Source organism: Nothoprocta perdicaria, unplaced genomic scaffold (assembly GCF_003342845.1).
Source record: "Nothoprocta perdicaria isolate Ctin4 unplaced genomic scaffold, notPer1 scaffold_32, whole genome shotgun sequence".
NCBI classification, from domain to species: Eukaryota; Metazoa; Chordata; class Aves; order Tinamiformes; family Tinamidae; genus Nothoprocta; species Nothoprocta perdicaria.
In genome coordinates, this window is record NW_020455555.1 from 3,701,219 (window position 1) to 3,722,267 (window position 21,049).

General features: G+C 47.1%; 1 protein-coding gene across 5 annotated transcripts in view; it reads right to left on the reverse strand.

Moving 5' to 3' along the window:
- Positions 1–21,049, reverse strand: part of ANK3 (ankyrin 3) — a 154,682-nt gene that overhangs the window by 50,268 nt on the left and 83,365 nt on the right. For all 5 annotated transcript variants that reach the window (XM_026042980.1, XM_026042979.1, XM_026042978.1 and 2 more), the window contains 9 exons: positions 20,556–20,654; positions 18,003–18,200; positions 15,779–15,877; positions 9,574–9,672; positions 9,387–9,485; positions 8,898–8,993; positions 6,030–6,102; positions 5,775–5,837; positions 854–977 (listed from right to left, as the gene is read on the reverse strand). In XM_026042980.1, coding sequence (XP_025898765.1) covers positions 854–977; positions 5,775–5,837; positions 6,030–6,102; positions 8,898–8,993; positions 9,387–9,485; positions 9,574–9,672; positions 15,779–15,877; positions 18,003–18,200; positions 20,556–20,654 — 950 coding nt within the window. The remainder of the gene's footprint in view (positions 1–853; positions 978–5,774; positions 5,838–6,029; positions 6,103–8,897; positions 8,994–9,386; positions 9,486–9,573; positions 9,673–15,778; positions 15,878–18,002; positions 18,201–20,555; positions 20,655–21,049) is intronic.

The following is a 21,049-nucleotide window of genomic DNA, read 5'->3' on the forward strand; positions in this document are numbered from 1 at the left end:
GTATAGGAAAAAGTCCTCAGGGCTCTGGCTCATGAGGTTTAATTATTAGCTTCAGTACAATTCGCCYGTCGGTAAACACACTGCAGATCCACAACGTGGAAGTAATCTCTGCCCATACCGCTCTGCTTGTTTTGAGCAATGCACAGAGCAGGCTTTAGCAATGTTCAAAAAAAAAAAAAATCTGAAACGCTGATCTAGAAACACAAGTTGAAATCAACACAGTCAGACATTACACCAAACCAAACCTACAGTGTTGTATCGGGTTCACAGAAACTTTGGCCTTTTTTTTTTTTTGCAGCATGCAATCTGGATCGTGTCAAATGAAACTCAATTTAAGGTACACCTTTTTTACTGCTTTCTTATTTTTGTGTTTTCTTATACTGGCTCTCTGCTATTCACTGGCAACCTCTGAAGAAATCAAAGCACTAGAATAGCCAAATGGTTGTCATTCAGTTTTTCTGGTGTTCACATCCTTTTGCTAGATTAGGCCAGTAAGGAATACTCCAAGGTGGGCATCAGCTTGACAGGCAGCAGTGAGAAGGAGCTTGCTTTTTCTAGCTGTTCTGGGTGAGTCGTTAGAGAGGTTGCAAACTGCTAGCCAAGAGGTTCCCTCGAGACGTCCAGAGCATGAGCAGACACCAGAAAAAATGAGTAGCTAATTTTCTGAATCATTGCCATAAGAAGCCAACATGAATAAAGAATAAGAAACAAAACAGCAATGAGCATATGCTTTAAACACGCAGCATTACCCTGACACGGAAGTCCACCCCCTCTACTCCCTTTCAAAACAGCTTTGGGTGAGATGAAGCTCTCGGCCTGCAGAGGTTCGCAAGGGYGGCGGCAGATACGATACCTGGCGGAGCGGGCGCCGAGGCTGAAGCCCATGTAACCTTCGGCCGGCAAGGAGTCATCGCCCAGCTCTTTGAGGTCCTGAGGTCCAAGGTACTTGTCCGTGTCACCTGTCATTGCATCCTCACCTGCGGCACAAAAGGCAGGCTGAAATCAGGAGCTCCGCGCAGGGTAAAGGTTTGTGCTCTCCGTGATTCCCAGCGCCCTTCCCCTGCTCCAGCAAGCAAATCGATGCGGGCACCCCCGCTCGCCCCGGGGCTCTTTCCGAGCGGAACATCAGCCCTCCGCCCGCCCAGCCGGCCTGAGAACGTTGTTTTATGGGCGCACACATAAGGGGCACAGTCTCCCTCCACAGAAATCCAATAAGCCGAGTTCTGTGAGAGATGACTTGTGCCCATTTATTTAAGGAAGCCAAAGGGCTCTCTAGCGTGGCGCTCGGCACCGCTGCGCGCACCTTGGCTTTCCTGCCCTAAAGCCCAGCCCATCAAGTTAAAGCGGGCCCAGTGCTGCATGCGGTGGAGGCAGCAGCCCTGCCCCGGCTGCCCTCCTGCCCCCGGCACCGAGCAGCCAGGAGGGGCCCACCCCGTACACGCGCCCGGGYGCTTCGGCGCCGCACACCCACCGCCCCCACGCCGATCCCTTCCGCGGGATAAGGCGGATACTTCCCGGAGCCTCCTCCGCGGCGCGCTGGGGAGCGCGGCCCCACAAGCCCCTCCGCGGGGAGCCCAACAAAGCGCGGCCCTGGAGGGCTCCCGCTCCAGCGCCCGGCCGCGCTCAGCCCTCCCCGAACCACCCCGCTAACCCCGCGCAAAGCCTCAGATACGTCCGACACGTGGACGTTAACCGAGAGGAGGATGAGTTCTTTTTAGAAAGAGAAATTTAGGAAAGTTGAGCGTGCAGAGAGGCAGGCGGTTGCTGCAAGGGTTAATGCGCGCTTGGCCCTGGCTCCCGGGATTTGCATAGCATTACATCATACCCCAAACCTGCATTCCTGCACTGACAGAGCCAGGCGAAAATGCGCCTGATGCGGCCGCCTCCACCCCGTCCCGGCCCCTGCGCGGGGCAGAGCGGAGGGAGGCGCCCCAGCCGCTCCCGGCAACGCATTTATTGCAGCCCTGCAAGAGGGGCACGGGAGAGCAGCTCTGGAGTTCATCCAGCAAGGTGAGCGGCTCCGGGCACGCGGCTCTGCCTCTCCAGTCGTGTTTCTCTGGAGCCTGGCGCCCTCGTGGGTGCCGAGCTCGGGCAAGCGCCGCGAGCGCCGCTTTTGCACTAACAATCAACTCTAAAAATACSCGCTCGGCCACCGCGTCGCAAACAGCAAAATAAACAGACCAACTTTCTCCGGCCCCCCAGTAACAGTGATTATTTTAAGTAACAATCTCAAAGCTAAGATGTTCATAGCACACACTATAAGGCATTAAAAAAACACAAACAGAAACATCATATATCAAGTTAAACTTGAAAAAGTCTTACTGTTTTGGAAAGCCATTTCCATCAGTCTGGTCTATAAGATTTTTTTCCCTGGTGTTTCCAAGAATTCCTATTAGTCCTATTAGTCCTTAAGCAGCGATTTAGAGTTAATCTCCAAACCARCACAAGCAAACTAATCCCTGCGGGTCATATTCGCTTTCCACACAACAACTCAGATCTTCTTAACATCTCGATGGCTCCGTGTGTATTTTAGGACATGTGCATCCCTGTCCTCTCAACCCGGATCAAAAGTTCGCCACGGATACGGCCCAAAACACTAAAGAGAGACTACGGTTATTTCAGGTTTAGCAAAGCAAAGCCAAGCCCCGTTAATCCGGCCGCAGACATGCCCTCAGAGCTGCTGCTGATTGGGCTGCGCCTCCCGCGGGCCGGCCGCATCCGTGCGGCGCCGGGCTCGGCCGCGGCAACGGGCTGCAGGAGCGCGCGGGTCGCGGCGCTGCAACCCGACGCCGCGCGCCCGCGCCGCCCTCCGCGCCCGCCACAGCACAGCACACACACACGTGTGCACGCACATATATACACACATACACACACATTTGTACACACACAGGCCATGCCTGCAGCCTGTGAGCCTGGCAGTGACCTGAAAAGGGGGTTTCTAACCCCACAGGGGATTTATATAKCACTGACCGGGTGTTTTGTTCCCCTCTAAATTCGTCCAGCTCCCCTGGGCACCCTGCACACTCGCTGTGCTCCCCACAMGCAGCGCAAGTAGCTGCAGAGCCGACCCTGGCGTGGGGCAATGGCCAGAGCCTTTCCTGCCCGGCTCGCCCCATGTCCCGGTGCCGGGGCTCTGGCAGAGGCYGGACGGGCCCTGCTCTCCACCCCACCACCCTTTACTGGACACGGTCCCACCACTCAGCCCTCATCTTCTCCTCCCCGGGCTGTGCAGGCTCCTCAGCTATTCTCTGCTCATCTCGGACACCTTCTCCCATGCTCTTCCCAGGCCCACCAGGACTCCAGGCAGTATCACAGATGAGGGTGTCCCCATKTTCCTCAAGTCCTGCTGGGCAATTTTACCAAGGTCTCCTTAGCAGAAGGTAAGGGATCCTTCTGCCAGCTCTGCTGGGCCATGCAGTTCCTGCCTGGTACACGCAGGGAATTGCAAGAGCACATTTTYTAGGAGCTCTTTCCAAAATCAGTGGGAAGGAGAGGCTCTTTGGTGCCAGAAGAGAGGGCATTATGTGGCTTGGGAGACCCCCGGACAAAATTTAATCCTAGTCTAGGATCCAAGGGGGCACTTGTCACTGGCTTTGCTGGAGACAACTGCRGCTTTCACCTCCCACCACGGGCGAGGAGGATGCTCCTAGCTGTACCCAAGACTCTGGTTTCACGCAAATTCAGAGAAATGCCCATGCCAAACCAAAGAAATGCTGTAAAAGCTTACAGAGACAAAACCTCAGACAACGCTAAGCATAAAAACACAATAAAACAGCCACTTTTATACACTKTGTGTTGAGGACAGATGAGGTTCCCGAGGACGTTTGTGGCTGCGCGGGGGGCGGCAGGAGCTCCAGCCGCCGCACTCACCAGCACCGCGCTCGCTCCTCCCGCGCGGACACAGGGATCCCCATTAACGGCTGGAAAGCCGTGTCCTTCCACACCAAAGAGCATTGTCACCTCCCACGGGCAGGAACCCACAGGGAGCTCAAAGCTCGCATTGTTTCTCAGCAAACAGTCCCAACACCCAAAGCATTTGCTCTTCGCGCGGGTTCCTCCGCTTGCACCCGCTCCGCCCAGGACAGTAGCGACACAGCAAGACAAATTCAAGGAAACCTTTCCCTGACTTTCGCCTCTGGAGCTCTATTTCTAGAGCCTTTATTTTTTTCCTATGATTAGAATTAGCTTGAAGGAGTTTTCTGAAGTGGGCATTTGCTCCTTGAGGTTTGTGGCTTGTTGAGAAGTTATTTAGTAAGTTATAGTCCCTGAACAGCTTGGCTGCTAACCCTAACTTTGGGTGAGGTAGGAGAGCCTGGATCTGGGAGGTAAATTTGTGCCCTGCTCACTTGGAAATGAGCTCCCTGGCAATGAGACCTGCCAGGCTGCTTCACCATTTTGGAAGTATTTGTTTCCAGTAGTGTTAGCRGGTGCTCTGTATGGAAATGCCCTGTTAATGTGAAGGAGCTGTGGTGASAGGCAGCAGCAACCTTCACAGACGTACAGGACCTRGAAGGGAGAAGGGCMAGAGGTGGTTGCTCCAGCCCTGGTAATTCCTTGCAGGGCAGGCACGCTGCAAGGCTTGCTCATGCATTAATAGCTATTTCTATGTGATTTGAGAGTTCCCATTCAGTGTTATGCTTTGAAAACTACCTTGTTATATATAAACCCGTTTCTTGGCTCCTCCAGGAATAACATGGTTGCATAATATATTCACTAGTAAGGAACTGGCTGTATTTCCTGTATTCTTAAACAGCTTTTATTTTTCAATTTGTTTTGTTCAAGTGAGAAACCCTGGCCAAAACCCTGCCTCAGATCTCTCACCCTGCTCCAGGCATTGCACTGGGCCTTAACAAACGACGCTGCGCATTAAAGCCATCGCTTCTGATTTTATTTTATCATTTCCTATGTGAATGTTTCCTAACGGTACCTCTCCTCAGTGAGCAGTGGCATAACGCCATAGGTATCGAGGTATCGCTCTATCAACTACCACAACTATCAGGCATCAACYTTATGGCCAGTTACAACACCACTGCATTATATTTTGAGTAGTGCAGTAGCCTATAGGACACCGGTGCTCTGTCTCCATCAGCTCAGACCTGCCTGCTTCTGGGTTTGGTTTTGGGACCTGGTTGCTCCAGGGGAAAGGAACCACCCAACCGCTGCTGCAGGCAGTCCTTGAATCCCAGCAAGCACCAACATTTCTTATACAGGACACGATCCTCTTTGTGCAAGACAAACGCAACCTGCTGTGCTTTCACTGCATGCAATGTCTATACATTTTTCTTTCACTCTGAAAGCACTTTCTTCAAGGCCAAGGGCTCAAATTCAATCTGAATCAATCATTTCAGAGCTGGATCCACATCTGAACTCATTTTTTTTTTCCAATACAACCAACTGCATTCCCTCCACTGTTAGCTTTCATCATCAGCTATTTCTTCCCAAGATTTTTATACTGGTCTCTTTTGTCAAATATTTAATTTTTCAATTACAGTCATCAATCTATCCTCTCCTTTACAGAAGCAGCAGCAAAAGGACTGAGTATTCGGGATAGTGGAAGCAATTTGAGTGAAAAATAGGGAGAGATTCAGACAAAATTAGAGGATTATCAGCAATAGCTCAAAGAATTTTTGAAAGCACTCTTAATTATGAAGAAGAATTATTGTTAGTGGGATAATAAGAAAAATTATCTCAAGGATTAATTTCCAGAGAGATGAAATAAATAAAAGTAAGATGTTCAAGTTAAACATCACCGCAATACAAAAATGTAGAAATACCTTCTTCAACATCTGACAAATATTCAGCATCACTGAGTATTTCAGGGGCATTGGCTTTACGAACTGCATGATTTAAATAAACAAGATAATTAAGTAACATCAATATGTCAACAAAGCAATCAATGTCAAATAAGAGCAGGTGTGCAAAGATGMTAGTCAACTAATAATGACTGKTTTTGTTTGCTTTGTTTTTTAAACCACTCTCCTTACAACAAGGAAMGAGTGAAATAAAGTGTGAGGGATTATTTTGAATACCTTCATCGTCAGACATGTCAAGGACTTCGTTCATGGTTTCAGGTACATTCATTTTGTGCTTTTCTGTCACAGTCTGTCAAAAAAAAAGAAACCATTTCAGAGTCTAAGCACCATTCTCCCTGAAATTACAGTTACTTCAAAAATTAAATGCAGGATAGGACAAATTTTTATATGAAATTAGTAAAATAAAATTTTATATAGCTCCTTATTCACTTTCCTTTGTGTGTATTCATAAACCTATACATAACCCATACAGCTAAAGAGAGTGCTCTGATAAAATCCAGTAACATGCAATATTACATTAGTGTTTTCAACTGTATTAAATTTTCACAGAGTTCTCAGCAGACAGCATTAACTGAACGCCTAAAAGATCATATCGCAAAGAAGAAACAAGTACGTCGAATCCAAAAGTTTCATGCCAAGGATTTTTAAAGGAACTCTAAATCAATCTTTGAGATTTTGCACAGGAGTATATCATCTATACTAAACTGTACAGCCCCTCCTTCCGAGGGAAGCATTTCTCCTTTGCCATTAGAAAAAAATGCTGATAAGTAGAAGCAAATTTCATCTATGTGGTATTTTTCAGAGCTGCCTTAGCGTGAGTTGTGTGTTTCTCCTTCAAATGAGAACAATTTTAACCACATGAAGGCTAAATCACTCCCCTAAGGAATCTTTTCCTGAAAGACACTCAGAAGCAGTTTATTTTCCCTGTGATATTTACATTGATTCAGATGCAAAGAACAACACAGGAAAATTTAAAGGCTGAAAAAGAATGTTATGAATGCCTGAAATGCTCCTAGAATGCATACAGATCCCACAAATAACACACATGTGCAATGTAACAGCTTTTGCATCTTAATCTATTTTAAAATATTTCATTTTTTTGCCTGGCTTCATAAATAGTCATGTGACAGTTTACATTTCTTGGGTTACTGCCATCACCTCCTGTAAGAGAAGGGTTCCTGCATGCTCAAACACCACAGAACTTATGAAAAAGCCTGACACTTATTTTGTTTTGTGGGAATTACTTGCAAGTCTTTCTAACACGTTGCTGTTAGACTAGCAAAATCACAGGATTTTCTTCCAGGCAATAATGGATTTTTATTGGTGTTCAAGTATAAATCATAGTGAAGTTAGATATGCTCATCCCTGGTTTCATTAAATTTATCTTTGGGAGCTGTTTAGCCACATGCCTCAAAAAACAGTCTCAGTAGCTGAACTGAGTTTTTAAGCTCCAGTTGGAAATCAGATTTCATATCTAAGTTTCCAAAGCTTGGAAATTACACACTTGTGACTGACAAGCAGCATACTTCAATTTTAAACAAAGTTATTTCTGGGCTTCCCTCAGTAAAAGAAGAGCTGTTTGGGACAGCATAGGCCTTTTAGGTTCTAAATGTTCTTCCTAGCACAATTCATAGCCTGGCCTACTTTCACATAACTCTTCTTCATCCACAGAACATAACAAACAATCCTTCTTCATCATGAGGCACAAACACAGCTCATTAACTGCAAGCTACAAATGGGCCTGTCATATTGGGAGTTCTTGGCATAAAAATACGATTTTGMTTTTCCTGTAGCGCTCTGATTTATGCTAGACAGCCATTCAAGTTTATTCTACTTTGCAAAATCTTTTTCAGATGATTTTTTTTAGGTTATCAAAAAAAAAAAAATCTTAGAATCTTTCTACAGAAAAAATATATTCCTGGGCAAACCTAGTGCGGTGATGTAAGAAAGATCTATGATTCTTTGGGGCATATCCAATTGTATTACATTGTTTTGAAATTTATCTTTTGTGCCAGACAAAAAGAGCAAAGAGGATTTTATATAAGCAACTGAATTCTAGAAGCAGGCAGGAGAGCTGCARTAAGAAAAGGCACATGAAGTAGCAGAGCTAAAATCTGCCTGYCATCCCAAATGCTCTTCCTATTGCAACCAGCCGCTTGCTCTAGTAGACTACACAAATTGATGATGACAAAATATGTAACACATAGCAACTGTTTCCTGTCTCTGATATGCCTAAAAATACACACACACCCACTTCTCTCTTTTTAATTAGGAAAAAAAAAAAAAAAAAAGTTAAAGAATGGAAAAAGACAATTTGGAGCTCTTATGGTTTTAAGACTAAATTTTGTCTTTACCACCAATGGTGGTTTGTGGAGTTTACACAAAACAAACTTCATAGAGAAATCTGGCAATTTTTTATTGAATAAAATACCTTTTTGAGTAATCTATTGGATTCTGTGAATCATTTTTTTTTTTTCATAGCAGCTAATATTTGATTGCTTCCATCCCTTTAACACCTCTAGCGTAATGCCTTCTGAGAGGCAGTGGTGAGCTGGGGCTGGGCAGGGGTTGCACAGGCAGCCCTTGGCCAAGAAGGAGCCAGAAGCTACGTGACRGGATGGGCAGTGAATTGCAACTAATTTTTCATTTGTCTCTAGATGAAATGCAATCCAGGACACATCAGTCTCTTGGCAAACTGCACCCTCTCAAAAAGGAGAACAATCTGGTTACTGAAATCTCTGGGAATGTCTTTTGTGCTATAGAGCTTGCTTTTTTTTTTTTTTTTGCCTTTTTTTTCTTTTTTCTTTCTTTCAGTAAACAACATTTTGCATTAAATAAAAATATCAAAAATGAACCCCTGCCTGCTTTCAGCTCAGTTGGTGCTCTCTCTGTACACATCCAAAACAGCTACCACCTTAACAATAATATTGCTCATATGTGACTGCACATCTGTGTTACACTACTGAGAGGAGACAGGTAGAAACTAAACTGAAATGTCAGTAGAAGCTTAACCAACTAAACAAAGATGAATACATTGGCCTAGGCAGGACTCTTCCATTTGCTACTGAAATAAACTGTACTTACAATCGTAGTCATCGTCTCTTCTGTCACCACCTTCAGTGTGTCGACAACTGAAATGTAGCCAAGTCGCTTTGCAATGGCAAGGGCAGTGTTTCCATTCTAACGATGGAAATAATTAACAACAAGAACTTAGTGTTAGCAAAGAGAAGCACAGAGACAGGCCTGTGGAAAAACGCACAGCAAACACCAAGAAACGTTTGCATGTTAGTGAACACAAAAAAGGAATTTGCAGTGGTGGGGTGTGTAACTAAGCTTTAACTCTTGATAGAAAGAACTAAGCTGTCAAAGGTTTGCTGTTCTAGTTGTGGCAGGCAGCGGCACGGAGCGCAGAGGTACTCGGGGGAATGAATGGGCTTCCTGTGCTCTTTTCCTCTACCTCGGCCCACGCTTTTCCCGCGTTTCCGCTGCCGAAGTGCAGCTGCGGCGCAGCCTCGCRCGGAGCCCCGGAGCAGAGGCCGGGCCTCCCGCCTGCGCGCGYGGCGCCGCACTTACCACGGTGAGCTCGTTGGGCGCCGCGCCGCTCTGGAGCAGGACGTTGATGACGTGCGTGTGGCCCTGCTGCGCGGCCTGGTGCAGCGGCGTGTACCCGTTCTGCGGGAGAGGGCACAGCGAGGGGGCCGTGGGCACGCTGCCCTCTGCCCGCCCGGCGCAGCCGGGGCACGCGAGGCGCAAAACCCACCTTTGTTTTGGCATTGACTTTCGCAGAGTGTTGCAGAAGGAAGTTAACGATCTTGATGTTTCCGTAGTGGCAGCCAACGTGCAAAGGCGTGTATCCCATCTGGAATGGAGGCAAGGAGTTAACAAATAATCCTATGGATAACCCTATGGATTCCCTGACAAAAACAGGTGTGAAACAGCACATCCCTATAGCTTTGTTCCTTTGGACTGTATGAACAGCCTCTAGCCTTGAAAACCCACCTTTGCCGAGGCTGGTCCAGTCCCAGCCTTTGCAAACCTCTCTGAACGCCGTGTGCTTTTGTAWCCTTCAACACGTGACGTTGAACGCAGCTTTGTCCTCTCTCCCGTGCGCACACGGCAAGGTTGGAGGAGGAAAGGCTGGTGACACCGAGAGGCAGAGGTGGCGGCCCGCCGGCCTCCCTCTGCACTGTCTGCCCCTCGAGCACGTGTGACACCCTCGGCAAGGTGTCACAGCACCGGTACAGCACGGAGGCAGCACAGCCAGCCCAGGCTGTGGGAGCTCCAGCCCTGGTCCAGAACACCAGGTCATAGCTGTCCACAAGAAAGAAAATGTAGACATCCTCTGACATTAACTATTCCCACTACAGGGAAATTTCAATAGTTGGGGCTTTTGCCTCCTGTCACTCTACCCCTGCACACGCAGCCACCTGGTGCTGCTTGTGTCTGCACACAAGGAGCTGGGGATAGGTGATGCTAGGAGATGGTGGCTGTGCCAGTTGCACCAAGTCGCAGTGTGTGCATTTTCTTCAGCGAGTTACATACCACCAAAAGAAACCACTGGCTCTGACAACCAGGATGATTTATTCACTGCAGGAAATAATGCTGGATCCAAACCCCACCGACCTCAACGGAATGAATCTTTTTCTTGACTTGAGCGGACGTTAGCTCAGATGCCGAACGGCCATGTGGAACTTCTCCCCACTACAGCTGTGCACAGCTGTAGGCGTGTGAATACGGGTTAAAACGCAGTCACCACACACTGAATACCAAAATCCTGCCTTTCTTTTAATACAGGGCTAGCCTGATAGCTTACTAGCAGTGCCAGGGCCCTACCCGAGCAGCGCTCCCCAAGCTGCTGCAGGCCTGAGAGGTTGGCAGCAAGCTGGACATGCTCACATGCATCTAGCTCAAAAGCAGCTTCTGTGGTCCCAGCTCCTACACTTCCAAAGATAATTCAGATTAAAACACGGTAAAACTATCAAAACATCAGCCCATAAAATGCTCTGAAATTTCCTCATGTAAGAACTTAACTCCCTCTCCTCCCTGAAAGGCTAGGCCGAAAGGAAAGACCGCAAGGTCTTTCCTAAGACCAACCAGAGAAACGTATTCTGAAGCCAAGGGCCACCTATGAGGAACCCCTTGCTAATAATCCCAAAACATTAAATTCTGGGAGTGCCAGAGAGCCAAGACCAGCTAATCTCAACTCTCTATGTCCTCTCTTTAAAATGATCTGTTGGGGCTTAGGCGAGCCTTTCCTCGGCAGCCTACAACAGCAAATGTCAAAGGACATTTCCCTCCTTCCCCCGTTTCCCTCTTTCCTTTGGTGTGAGCGTCAGACACGGGGCCGCCCACGAAGCCCTTGGGGCAACGTTCCCGTTCGCGGTTCTCGCTCATGGCCGGCAGCCCGGGGCCTGCGGGGCCTGCGGAGCCTGGCCCGGTGGTGCTCAGCGGCGGCAGCAGCTCCACACGGAGCGGCTCCGGACACCTCCGCACGYTCCAGGGAGCGTTTGCCACGTCCATCGCAGCAGCGGCCACAGTGGGAGCAGCGGCCAAAATAAAACTAATTAGCAAAAGGCCCTGCTAGTCCCGAGACGAGAAAAAAATATCCTCCACTTCACAGCTACAGCACACATTACAGCACTGAATTGCTTCTAGTTTGGGAAGATGCTAAATTTATATTTATTCCCAGTTTTCTCCTTTCAGATGGACATTCTGTTAATATTTCCATTAATCTCTGAATCTCTCTGGCAGATTCTGTGACATGACCAAATTAACAATAAAAGCAGCAATTCTCAAAGCTACTCAAGCTTGCCCTTTTCAGTCTATGTAGAAATGTATACACAATCATTAATCATTAAAAAATCAAGCCCATAATTAGACACATTTCTACAAAGTAGGTTGATTTTATAGTCATGTTTAGCAGCAGAAACTCTCAAATCTAACAGACTTCCTAATATTAAAGTTTCTTCTGAGAAAATCAGGAGTTTTGTTTAGTACAGATCTAAAGTCCATCACCTTCTGGCAATCAGCTGGCCTTCTGGCTTCTAGCTGTTATAAGCAATGAGCAGCAAAGTGGGAGTTAGCAGCTGGGAAGGCCTTATCAAAAGCCGTAAGTGTCAAATAAAATTCAGAAGGTTTCCATTCTGACGAAGCACACAGGAACACCAGCCTGCCTCGTTCTCTTGCCATCAGTCACTGAGGGAAACTGTCATAAGTCCTGCACACCGTGTCTGGGTATTACCTTAATACTCTCCACTGGCAATAACCGTGAATCCTAACAGCTGGAGTTACTGCCCCTCTCCGTCCTGCTGCCCATCAAGCTGCTCCGCTTTTGTTTTGCATTTTGTAAATGTAAGCTCCAGTATTATTGCTGATTGGGTGGAAAAGGCTCTCGATGCAAAGACCGCAGAGGCATTCAGCCACCAGCCGACCAAGCAGGTAAACCTGGGCGTGAGGACACGCCTTACAGCTTTGCTGGATCAGGGCCCTGCAAAGACTCGCTATCGCATATGATTATGCGATATGGAATTTCCATACAAATGCCTGGGTAACAACCAAGCCAAGGAGACACACATAAGTTACCATGAAGATATCCTGAAGATACCTGTGTTTGGAGCTCAGCCTGCGCTAAGGCAATCCTTAGCACTCCCACCTACCGCAAGGCAATCCTACAGCACTTCCACCCTCATGGCTCGCCCCCATCCTTTCTCCACATCAGGCCACAAGGCAGCCGGCCTAAAACCCAGCTCAGGCCTGACCTGCTCTAGTGCTCCGGGCTGCTATGGGACCCCTGTCAGAACAGGGTAGGCAGATGCATCTTCCCATTTTCCTGAATAAATCTGTAATAAACAGCCCGATCAACCTGTAAAAGAACAGCATGGGCTCTCAGTCRTCACTATCTACTACTGACACCACTTCTAAGAACAAAAAACAGTTTAATATTGGCTCTATTATCCAAACATTTGTCAGCTAGGACCGAGAGACCATCAGCTGCCCTGACAGAGACCCCGCACTAAGCTGGGTTTAACAAGTCCTTTGACAAAAATGACCTGAACTGAGATAAAAATCTCTAAATCCTGCTCTTCATCTTTGATCGAACCAGAGCTCTTCCCTTGTTGGCCTTATTTTGTCAGCCCATCAATGCAGTGCTATAACCTACAAAGACATTATCCAATGGGAAAAACATTTGAAAAATGACATGTTGAGACCTGCTGAGCCATGAAAATGTATTTACCCACGCCAGCTTTCAGCAGAARGGCCCTGCAACAACAGCAAGATCACACGTAACACGAGGGCTTTCACACGCCCAGTGCTACCATCGGGGGAGGAAAATCTGCCTGCATCCACGTGCGCAGATTTTCCTGCAGCTCCCAGTGTTGCAGGTAGCCCAGGCACTCCTTGTGCAAGGTGATGTTACGTAACACGGGCTTCCAGCATCACATACATGTTACAAAGCTCTGCTGGAGCACAGCCCACGGCTCAGCCCCAGCTGCAACCACTTAGATCTGAAAGCAATCTCATAAAGGCTCATAGGTTCTACAGCAAGAACTGACCTAATCTTATCTCCTGCACAAGAGATCTCCTATACATTCATTTTTTTTTGTCTTGCCTGCTATAGCTTTGTGAGAGACAAAGGTGTTACTGTCCATTAATTCCCTGCCTAACCCCCAATCATGTGTGTGGCTCTCAGAGCTGAGCATGGGTGAGGACTCCTGTGTGTCACAGTTGCAAGCACTAGATGTTTTTGCAGGGTGGGTAAGTTATATATAAATAATGATTCAAGAACATGTTCCACAAGTGGAAGATGATAGCACACTGGTACCTACCCAAGAAGCTGAATGATCTGCTAAGATATTAAGTGTTCTCCCTCCATTGACAGATACTATACTAGAATGACACAGGCTGTGCTTATTTAACCTGGGAAAACAAGGACGATGACGCGGAGAGAAGCCAAATAAAGAAAAAAAACAAAGCAGGGTCAGCCATGCTATAAAACACAGGTAACACAGGCATGTGAGCGTGAAAAGGAGGAAAGCCGCGGGACGGTTCGTGGTGGCGCCGGGTGGCAGGGGCAGCGCCGCGCAACGCTGTGACGCTCAAGGCACAGGTGGCCACATCTCCGCCCACGCTGCGACACCCCYGGCAGCGGGGCCAGCTCTCTGCCCAGGGAAGTGAGTCTGGATTGGCCGTGCCAGAGGGAACAGCGCAAACAGGGCGAAAGGCCCTGCAGCCAACTCAGCTGTTCCTGTATCTTGCGTCGCGGTGCCTCCGGCTTTCSGGGCGGCGTGCACACAGGCTCTACCCCATGGAACAGTTAATCCACCATGCAGCTAAACGAGAGAGCCTGTAACCACTGCTGCTTTGGAAGTCAATAATCTAGATTTCACCTGCAGAGCGCGTGAGGACAAGGTGTGATAGTTCTTACAGGGCACCACTTCCACCATCACTGCAGAGGTTCAGAGCTTGTMAGCTCTTTCATTGTGAGCTCAAGGCAATCACTGCTTCATTCAGAAACTATTCCTTGCTAAAATAAAAGGCGCTGACATCAAGGTAATATATACTGGAAACAAACATGCTGCTTGCACTAGCTACAAATATAACAGAGGAATGACAGAGTTATTCTGTGTGAACACCAAGGGACCTAATCTTCCATTTCAAAGAAATGGAAGTGCTTCCATTTCAAAGAAAGGGTATTACTAATGACAGGATTCAGTCTGCAGATAGTCAAATAAGATACCAAATTCTTTTCCTCAGTATATGGTTTCACCTGTGAACTAGGTTAATTTGCAGAGATGTAGCTAAGACACTGAGCTCCTCCTGCCGTGATCTCTGAATGAGAAACTGAAGCCCTTTTCCCGTGCGTCTGCGCAGCCCTTCCTGAGCCCTTCCTGAGCCCTGTGCAGGCTCAGGCAGCTCAGTGCACAGCTGTGCAACCAGGCCAGCATGGCCCTTAGACCAATTCACATGTTCGCCACCTCAGCTGTGACTGTATCTCAGGCTGCGCACCATGCAAATGTGACTCAAAGGCCATTCATCCAGAACTGAATCCTATCTGGACACTGGAGAGCACGCTAAAGTGTACACATGATTGCCTGCACCTGTCAGTGTAAATCCCTCCTTAAACTATTTACTATTTGTGGGACAGTGAGGAGTGAAGGAAGGAAAACACTCAGAGACACAATTCAGGGGCTAGAAGGCAATTCAGCTCTTGACCATGTTAATACACCAGATTCTGCAAGGTCACATTGCAGAAACTGAAACCAGGTACGAACCACCTCCAGAGAGGCACCCACACACACCTGAAGAAACTGCAAGGAACAAACCCGCACCGACCTCATCTGCTGCTGGATGATTTAGCTGGTGATAAGAACCCAAACCTGTAAAACAGAGACTGAGCGTACGTTATAAAAGTATAAGCTGGGGTAACTCCTAGGATTTCAGCTGAACCACTTCAATTTCACACCAGAATAATGTTATTGAAMCTGGCAGCTTAACACAAAGGTGCAGTTTGAGTTGCGCAGTAGGAAATCAGATCCCAGTGACTTTTCCCCCTGTCAAGGATTATAATCAGCTGCCTAATCTTAGCTGACATGCAGCCAAAGATGATGATGGATTCAGCCCTCCTTTGAGATGTCAGTGTGAAGCTTCACTAGCAATACTGCTGTGGTATTGCTCTGATACACTGCAGTGTTGCAGGGATGGAAGTACAGCAGCTGCCCTGGGGCACACAAGTAGCAGAGAGTTGTGCAAGTTGCTAATCTGCACCAAGAGTGCAGGTCAGGTTGTGAGATTTGRTTTGTTTAGTCAATCTGATCAGCTACAGCCCAAGTGTACAATACATATTCTATAGCCACTTATTACGAGGAACATTTCACTGCTATTCAATTTCACCATGAAGCAGAATACTAGGCTAKCTCCTAGGCTCCCTGAAAGGAAATAATACATATTTACAGGGGTGCTCATACCTTTGTCTGTGCATCAACAGCAGCTCCCTGGTTAACAAGAACCTCTGCTACGTTGACTCTGTCCTCTTGAGCAGCCAGGTGGAGAGGCGTCAGTCCACTCTGCAAATCAGGAGCAACAGGTAACAATCTTGCAGAGGAAATGCATGCAAATACTAAAAAACAAATTCCCCTACTGCTAATCCTCCAAAAGTCCCATGGCATTTAATGAAAGAAGAGATTGCAAGTGATGATGGAATTTATCCATGTGATGTGCTTACTGATTACATTTGTTGAATTGCAGTGAACTACAATTTGAAATTCAGACAGCTAATGTTTGTTTTACAACATGCAGCATCAAATGYGAGGTAGCAAATTATATTATGGCATTTGAAGAAAAATTTGCAAGATATTTATTTTCTCTCAGGTATTTCACTTCTAAGAATAAGATTTTTAAAGGAACATTAWGTGATTGTTAGCCTTCTTACAGGTTTTCCAGGAACAACATTCATTTGGATTTAAATCTTTCTTTTTACCAATGAGTTTCTATACTTGAGTATTCTAAAACACAGACAAAAAGGATAAAACTAGATCTCTCTGAATAGTCTGTTCCTCTCAGCCCAGGGATGATAATGAATTGACATCAAGATTTTGGATAGCTCATTATTTTTCTTACAATCTCTAAACTTTAGAACTAAGATCCTTAAAATCTCAGCAAGCTGTGTGACTTGCTCTCATATAAGAGACCTAGTAACAAAAGGGATAGAAGAGATTATCTGTTGAGGTGGTGTTGATTCCATTGAGGAATGGGAAAGAACTTCCTTCCCCTGTGAGTTCCAGCTCTTCTCTCCTCCTCCTGCTCTTCCACRCGGGTGGCAGGACAGCAAGAGGCAGCGGCAGAGATTCTCGCTACGTTTCTAACCACAGTTTCCTGCCACTTAGACCCAAAGGCTTCTCTGCAGACCGACTGCCTCCCGCCAGGCCCTGCAGCGGGGACTCCTACCTGAGGCAGCAGGTGCTGCACTGACGGCTGGAGAACGGGCACTGCTTGTGGCAACGCAACAGGGGTGCCTTCCCCAAACAAATACATACAAATAGTCAACTGCAAGTTCGCTAACGGGCTGGATATACGGGCCAGGCCTCTTAAAAAGGTTTGAGTGCTCTGCACCCAAACACAGGACTCTGAGTATTTAGCTCCAAATTATGCTGTGGATCCTGAAGAAATGAATAGCCCCTTTATTTCTGTTSCAAAAAGGGGAGGTCAACCTCCTTTAACTGTCTGGCCCCAAATAYAGGTGCTGAGCTCTGATGAGAAGAGAGCTCTTGGCGAGAGCCGCCCAGGCGCTACCTGCACGAGGGTCACCTGAAGCAGGGACCAAAACCAAACAAGCCGTACGCAGAGMAGCGGGCAGGATGGCAGCGCTCTGAGGCACCAGGCACAGCCCCAGAGGACACYGAGTCTTTCTACCTGCTGCGAATGAGAAACAGGCTCTACGAAACATTTCTCTCTCGTCTTTTCACTGTAGCCACATAAATCCAGGCTGAAATTGCACTTTACAACAGCTCTGATGGCTGCGAGGCGGCATCTGAGGAACGAAGGCTGCCATTTGCTCGATACATTACCACAGAGCAGACTTAATGGCCTATAAAGTCCTACGTACAGGAAATAAAATCCACTGACTTCYCTTTTCAGTCCCCAGGAGAAATTACACTGAAAATCACTGTGCTATGAGGAATGCTCCCTGGGGAGGAAGAATTACTTAAATTAATGAACAACATCTAAGACAATCTCACTATTATTATCCTGTAAAAAAAAAAACAGCTTCTCTCAAGTTAATTGTTACCATTGCTTAAGGRGCTGCCATTTATCTAAAGGCCCATAAATGACACGGGCCACCCCACCTACCAAAAGGCTGAGGAAGACTCTGTGCACGCGTTTTGGCAGACTAGCATATTGGGGAAGGAGGGGAAACACATTCATGAAGTCCCCTGCAACACGGGTACTACAAAACCTGGGCACTATGAGAYACAGTTTGCCCAACACGACCCAGCAAGTGCTGCAGGCTGCTCTCGCTGCTAGAAGCAATGCTGGGATATACTCAAACACCTGCACTAGTTTTCAAAACCTGCAGAATCATAGAATGCTTAAGGTTGGAAGGCACACTGGACAAAATTTACTTGCAGACCCCTATGCTTCTCGTCACCGTTTTTACCTGTTACCCAAGCAGCAGACAGCAGGAATGCTTACCTTGTTGCTGAGATTCACATTGGCATTTCTAGTGAGAAGCAACGACACCATGTCCACGTGGCCGTCCTGAGAGGCGAGGTGCACGGGGGCTATGCCCTGCCTGGTGACGGCGTTGGCGTCAGCACCGTATTCCAGCAGTGTGGTGGCTATGTCCATCTGGTTTTTCTTGGCAGCTATGTGCAGGGGCGTATAGCCGTTCTGTCAACAGAGAGCACTTCGTTGCAAGCTACTCATTAAGCAACATGAATAATCACTTTTTCATACCTGACTATGAAGCGATCGGTCTGAAAAAATCTGCCATATGTAACCAAATACAGAATTAGCTATCTGTACAAATGAACATAGCATAGCATTAAGCAATCTCTTTTTAAACAGATTGCTATAGTCAGGAGAATTCTGAGAAGGCTGATGATACTTTCAAGTTTTGGGGAAAAAATTATCCCTTCAAAACAGAAGAATCTATAGTGATAAGGATCTGAGTTTCATTTCACAGACATTTCTTACTTTTCCTTAAATGTACATATAAATCTTTAGCACGGAGAAGAGCAGGATGTGTATTCATAACTCGAAGCAGCTGCTATTGTTTGTTTTTTTTTTCCCATTTCTCAGTGTGAATCAAAGCATCATGTATGTGAAATATCGCCAGTCTTTCTTGCAACACTTACTCTAACCTCACTGAAATATTGTTTTGATTCAGAGAACCAAAGGAGAATGAAAGTACAGGACACTACAGCCTAACATCCTTTAATTATTTTACCAAGTGAGCCCACTGGTAAGAATACAAAAGCGGTATCTATTGCTTGACAAAATTTTGTAATTCTTCAAGTGGAAGAATTTGGCAGAAAGTAGGTATACACAGAATAATGGATGAGTTTGGCAATTCCAAACACAGCCATTCCCACATGCCCTCCCTGATGACTGGTGTTCAAGGCAGACGCTCAGCTAAGGAGCCACTCACCAGAGCAGGGTGAGGGACAGCAGGGACAGAGACAAAGCCACGGGTGACAAGCCTAGCTGCGGAGCTGGCGATGAGCTACACGACCTAACGCATTGATTTATGACACCACATTTACAAAAGAAAAGGGAAGTCTGCTGTTACCACATCATCTTTCAGACAACTGCACAGCGGGTGCCTAAAGCAGCAGACRTGCTACCACTAATTTTATTTAATAGTGACGCTCTGCTCCATGCGTTGTGGGAGCTCACTTGCTGCAGAGTACCAGCAGGCACTTTGTTTTAGCGGGGACTAAAGCTGGTACTGAAGGCCCAAAGCGGCAGCTAGAAACCTGCTTGGCTACCGATGGGAAGCCAGAGTGACGATACCYGAGTTGATTACTTTATGATAGTTTCCCCCTGTGGGCTTCGGCTTCCCAAGGCCTTGGCTGGGCRGCAGCAATGCCGGCCTTACAGGATCCCAGCCTGCACCGACACGGGCTTCTTTCAGAGGAAACTGGATCAGGGCCTTGCGGCTGCYTCGGGAGGCCCTTCCTCAGCCGCGGTGCTGCGGGGCACAAGCTCGGAGGCTCCCGGCCGTGCGGGCGCTGACGGGACGTGCGGCACAGCCCAGTTTAGATCTCCCCTCAGCCGTGGGAAGGCCGCTCCCGTTAGGGCAGCCGCGGGRGCAGCAACAAGGGCCGCCTGCCTGGACACCTATCGGCTTTTCCACTGGCTCTCCCTTTCCACTGCTCTTCCTCAGGGTGATGGCCAGGGCTACATCTGCGCTGTGTCAGAACGGGAATTTACCCTGTGCTTACCCTGCGTGGACATCCATCATCTTCAGCCTTCTTCTCCTTGTTGCTGCTACCCAACTAGTGATTACTGGGCAGTAACTAAACCTGGGTTACTGCTGGGCAATACTGCCAATCTCCAAACGATACTGAAACTTCAGGCTTCTTTAAATTCTTTTTTTTTTTTTTTTTCTATTCACAGAACTATTGCACATTCAAATGTTTATCATTTCACAGTCCACTGGAATCTTACACTATGTTTTGTCTTGCTTACRGCAAACTAATCAAAACAGAGCTGCAACCAGTTGTTTAATTTTCTCAAAAGTCCATTTACACTGTAGTACAAGGATGATGAAGCATGTAATAATCATGCACGTTGTACCAAAACACATATCACATCTCACAAATCACCCTGTGGTGCACTACAGGAGCACTAGCTCTGCTAAGCAAGGCAGCACCACCAAGAACCTCCCATCCTATAGAGATGGTAAAACACAAAATCATGAAATTGCCTGGCCGTGAGAGGGTGCTAAGGAGACCAGACAAGTGAGGGCAAGGTTTAGTAGGGTAGGATGCAACTACACTGGAACCAGAAATGCTATCTTGTCCCTGTGTCTGTACTTGCTTTTCTTCTTTTTTTTTCATTTACCAGAGGAACCATTTTAACAGAGCTTCAGGTCGATGTGAGACATTAATAAACAAGGTCAAAGGGTCCCTGTTGTTGCAAGTTGTAGCATACGCATTCTGGAAGGAAAAGAGTTAGACAGGGAATAAAGTGATACGAAAACYTTCTGCATCGTTCCCCCAGAGCAGCCAGTACTTGTACCTTAGCAGAGGCGTGAGGTGAAGCTCCCTGATCCAACAGCAGCAGCGCCACTTTTTGATTATCATAGTGTGCAGCTACATGTAGTGGTGTTAAACCGCTCTAAAAACACATGCAAAACAAACAAGTGCTGTTACAGACCACCTCCAGGGAAAGCTCATGGGTTTGGAAAATTAAAGCAGGCAGGGTGAAAAAGACACTGTTGTTATTCATTWATGTATCGAGAGTCTTTAACGACTTTTGAATCAAAAAATGAAACAGATCTGAAAATTGTAACTGAGCTGTGAAAGTCCAGCAAAGTTTTCCCAGGCTCAGACAAACAGCAGAGCCCCTGTGTGTGCTGCCCCAGCCCAGAGCAGGTAAGGAATTTCGACCCCGAGGTCAAGCCCTTGGCGCTATTTTTCTTTTACTGCAGGGGATAAGTCTGCTGGGCCTCAGGTCTGTGAAAATCTGAGCTCAGCTGGCTTAAAAAGGCTGAGGTCCTACGGGGCTTTGCC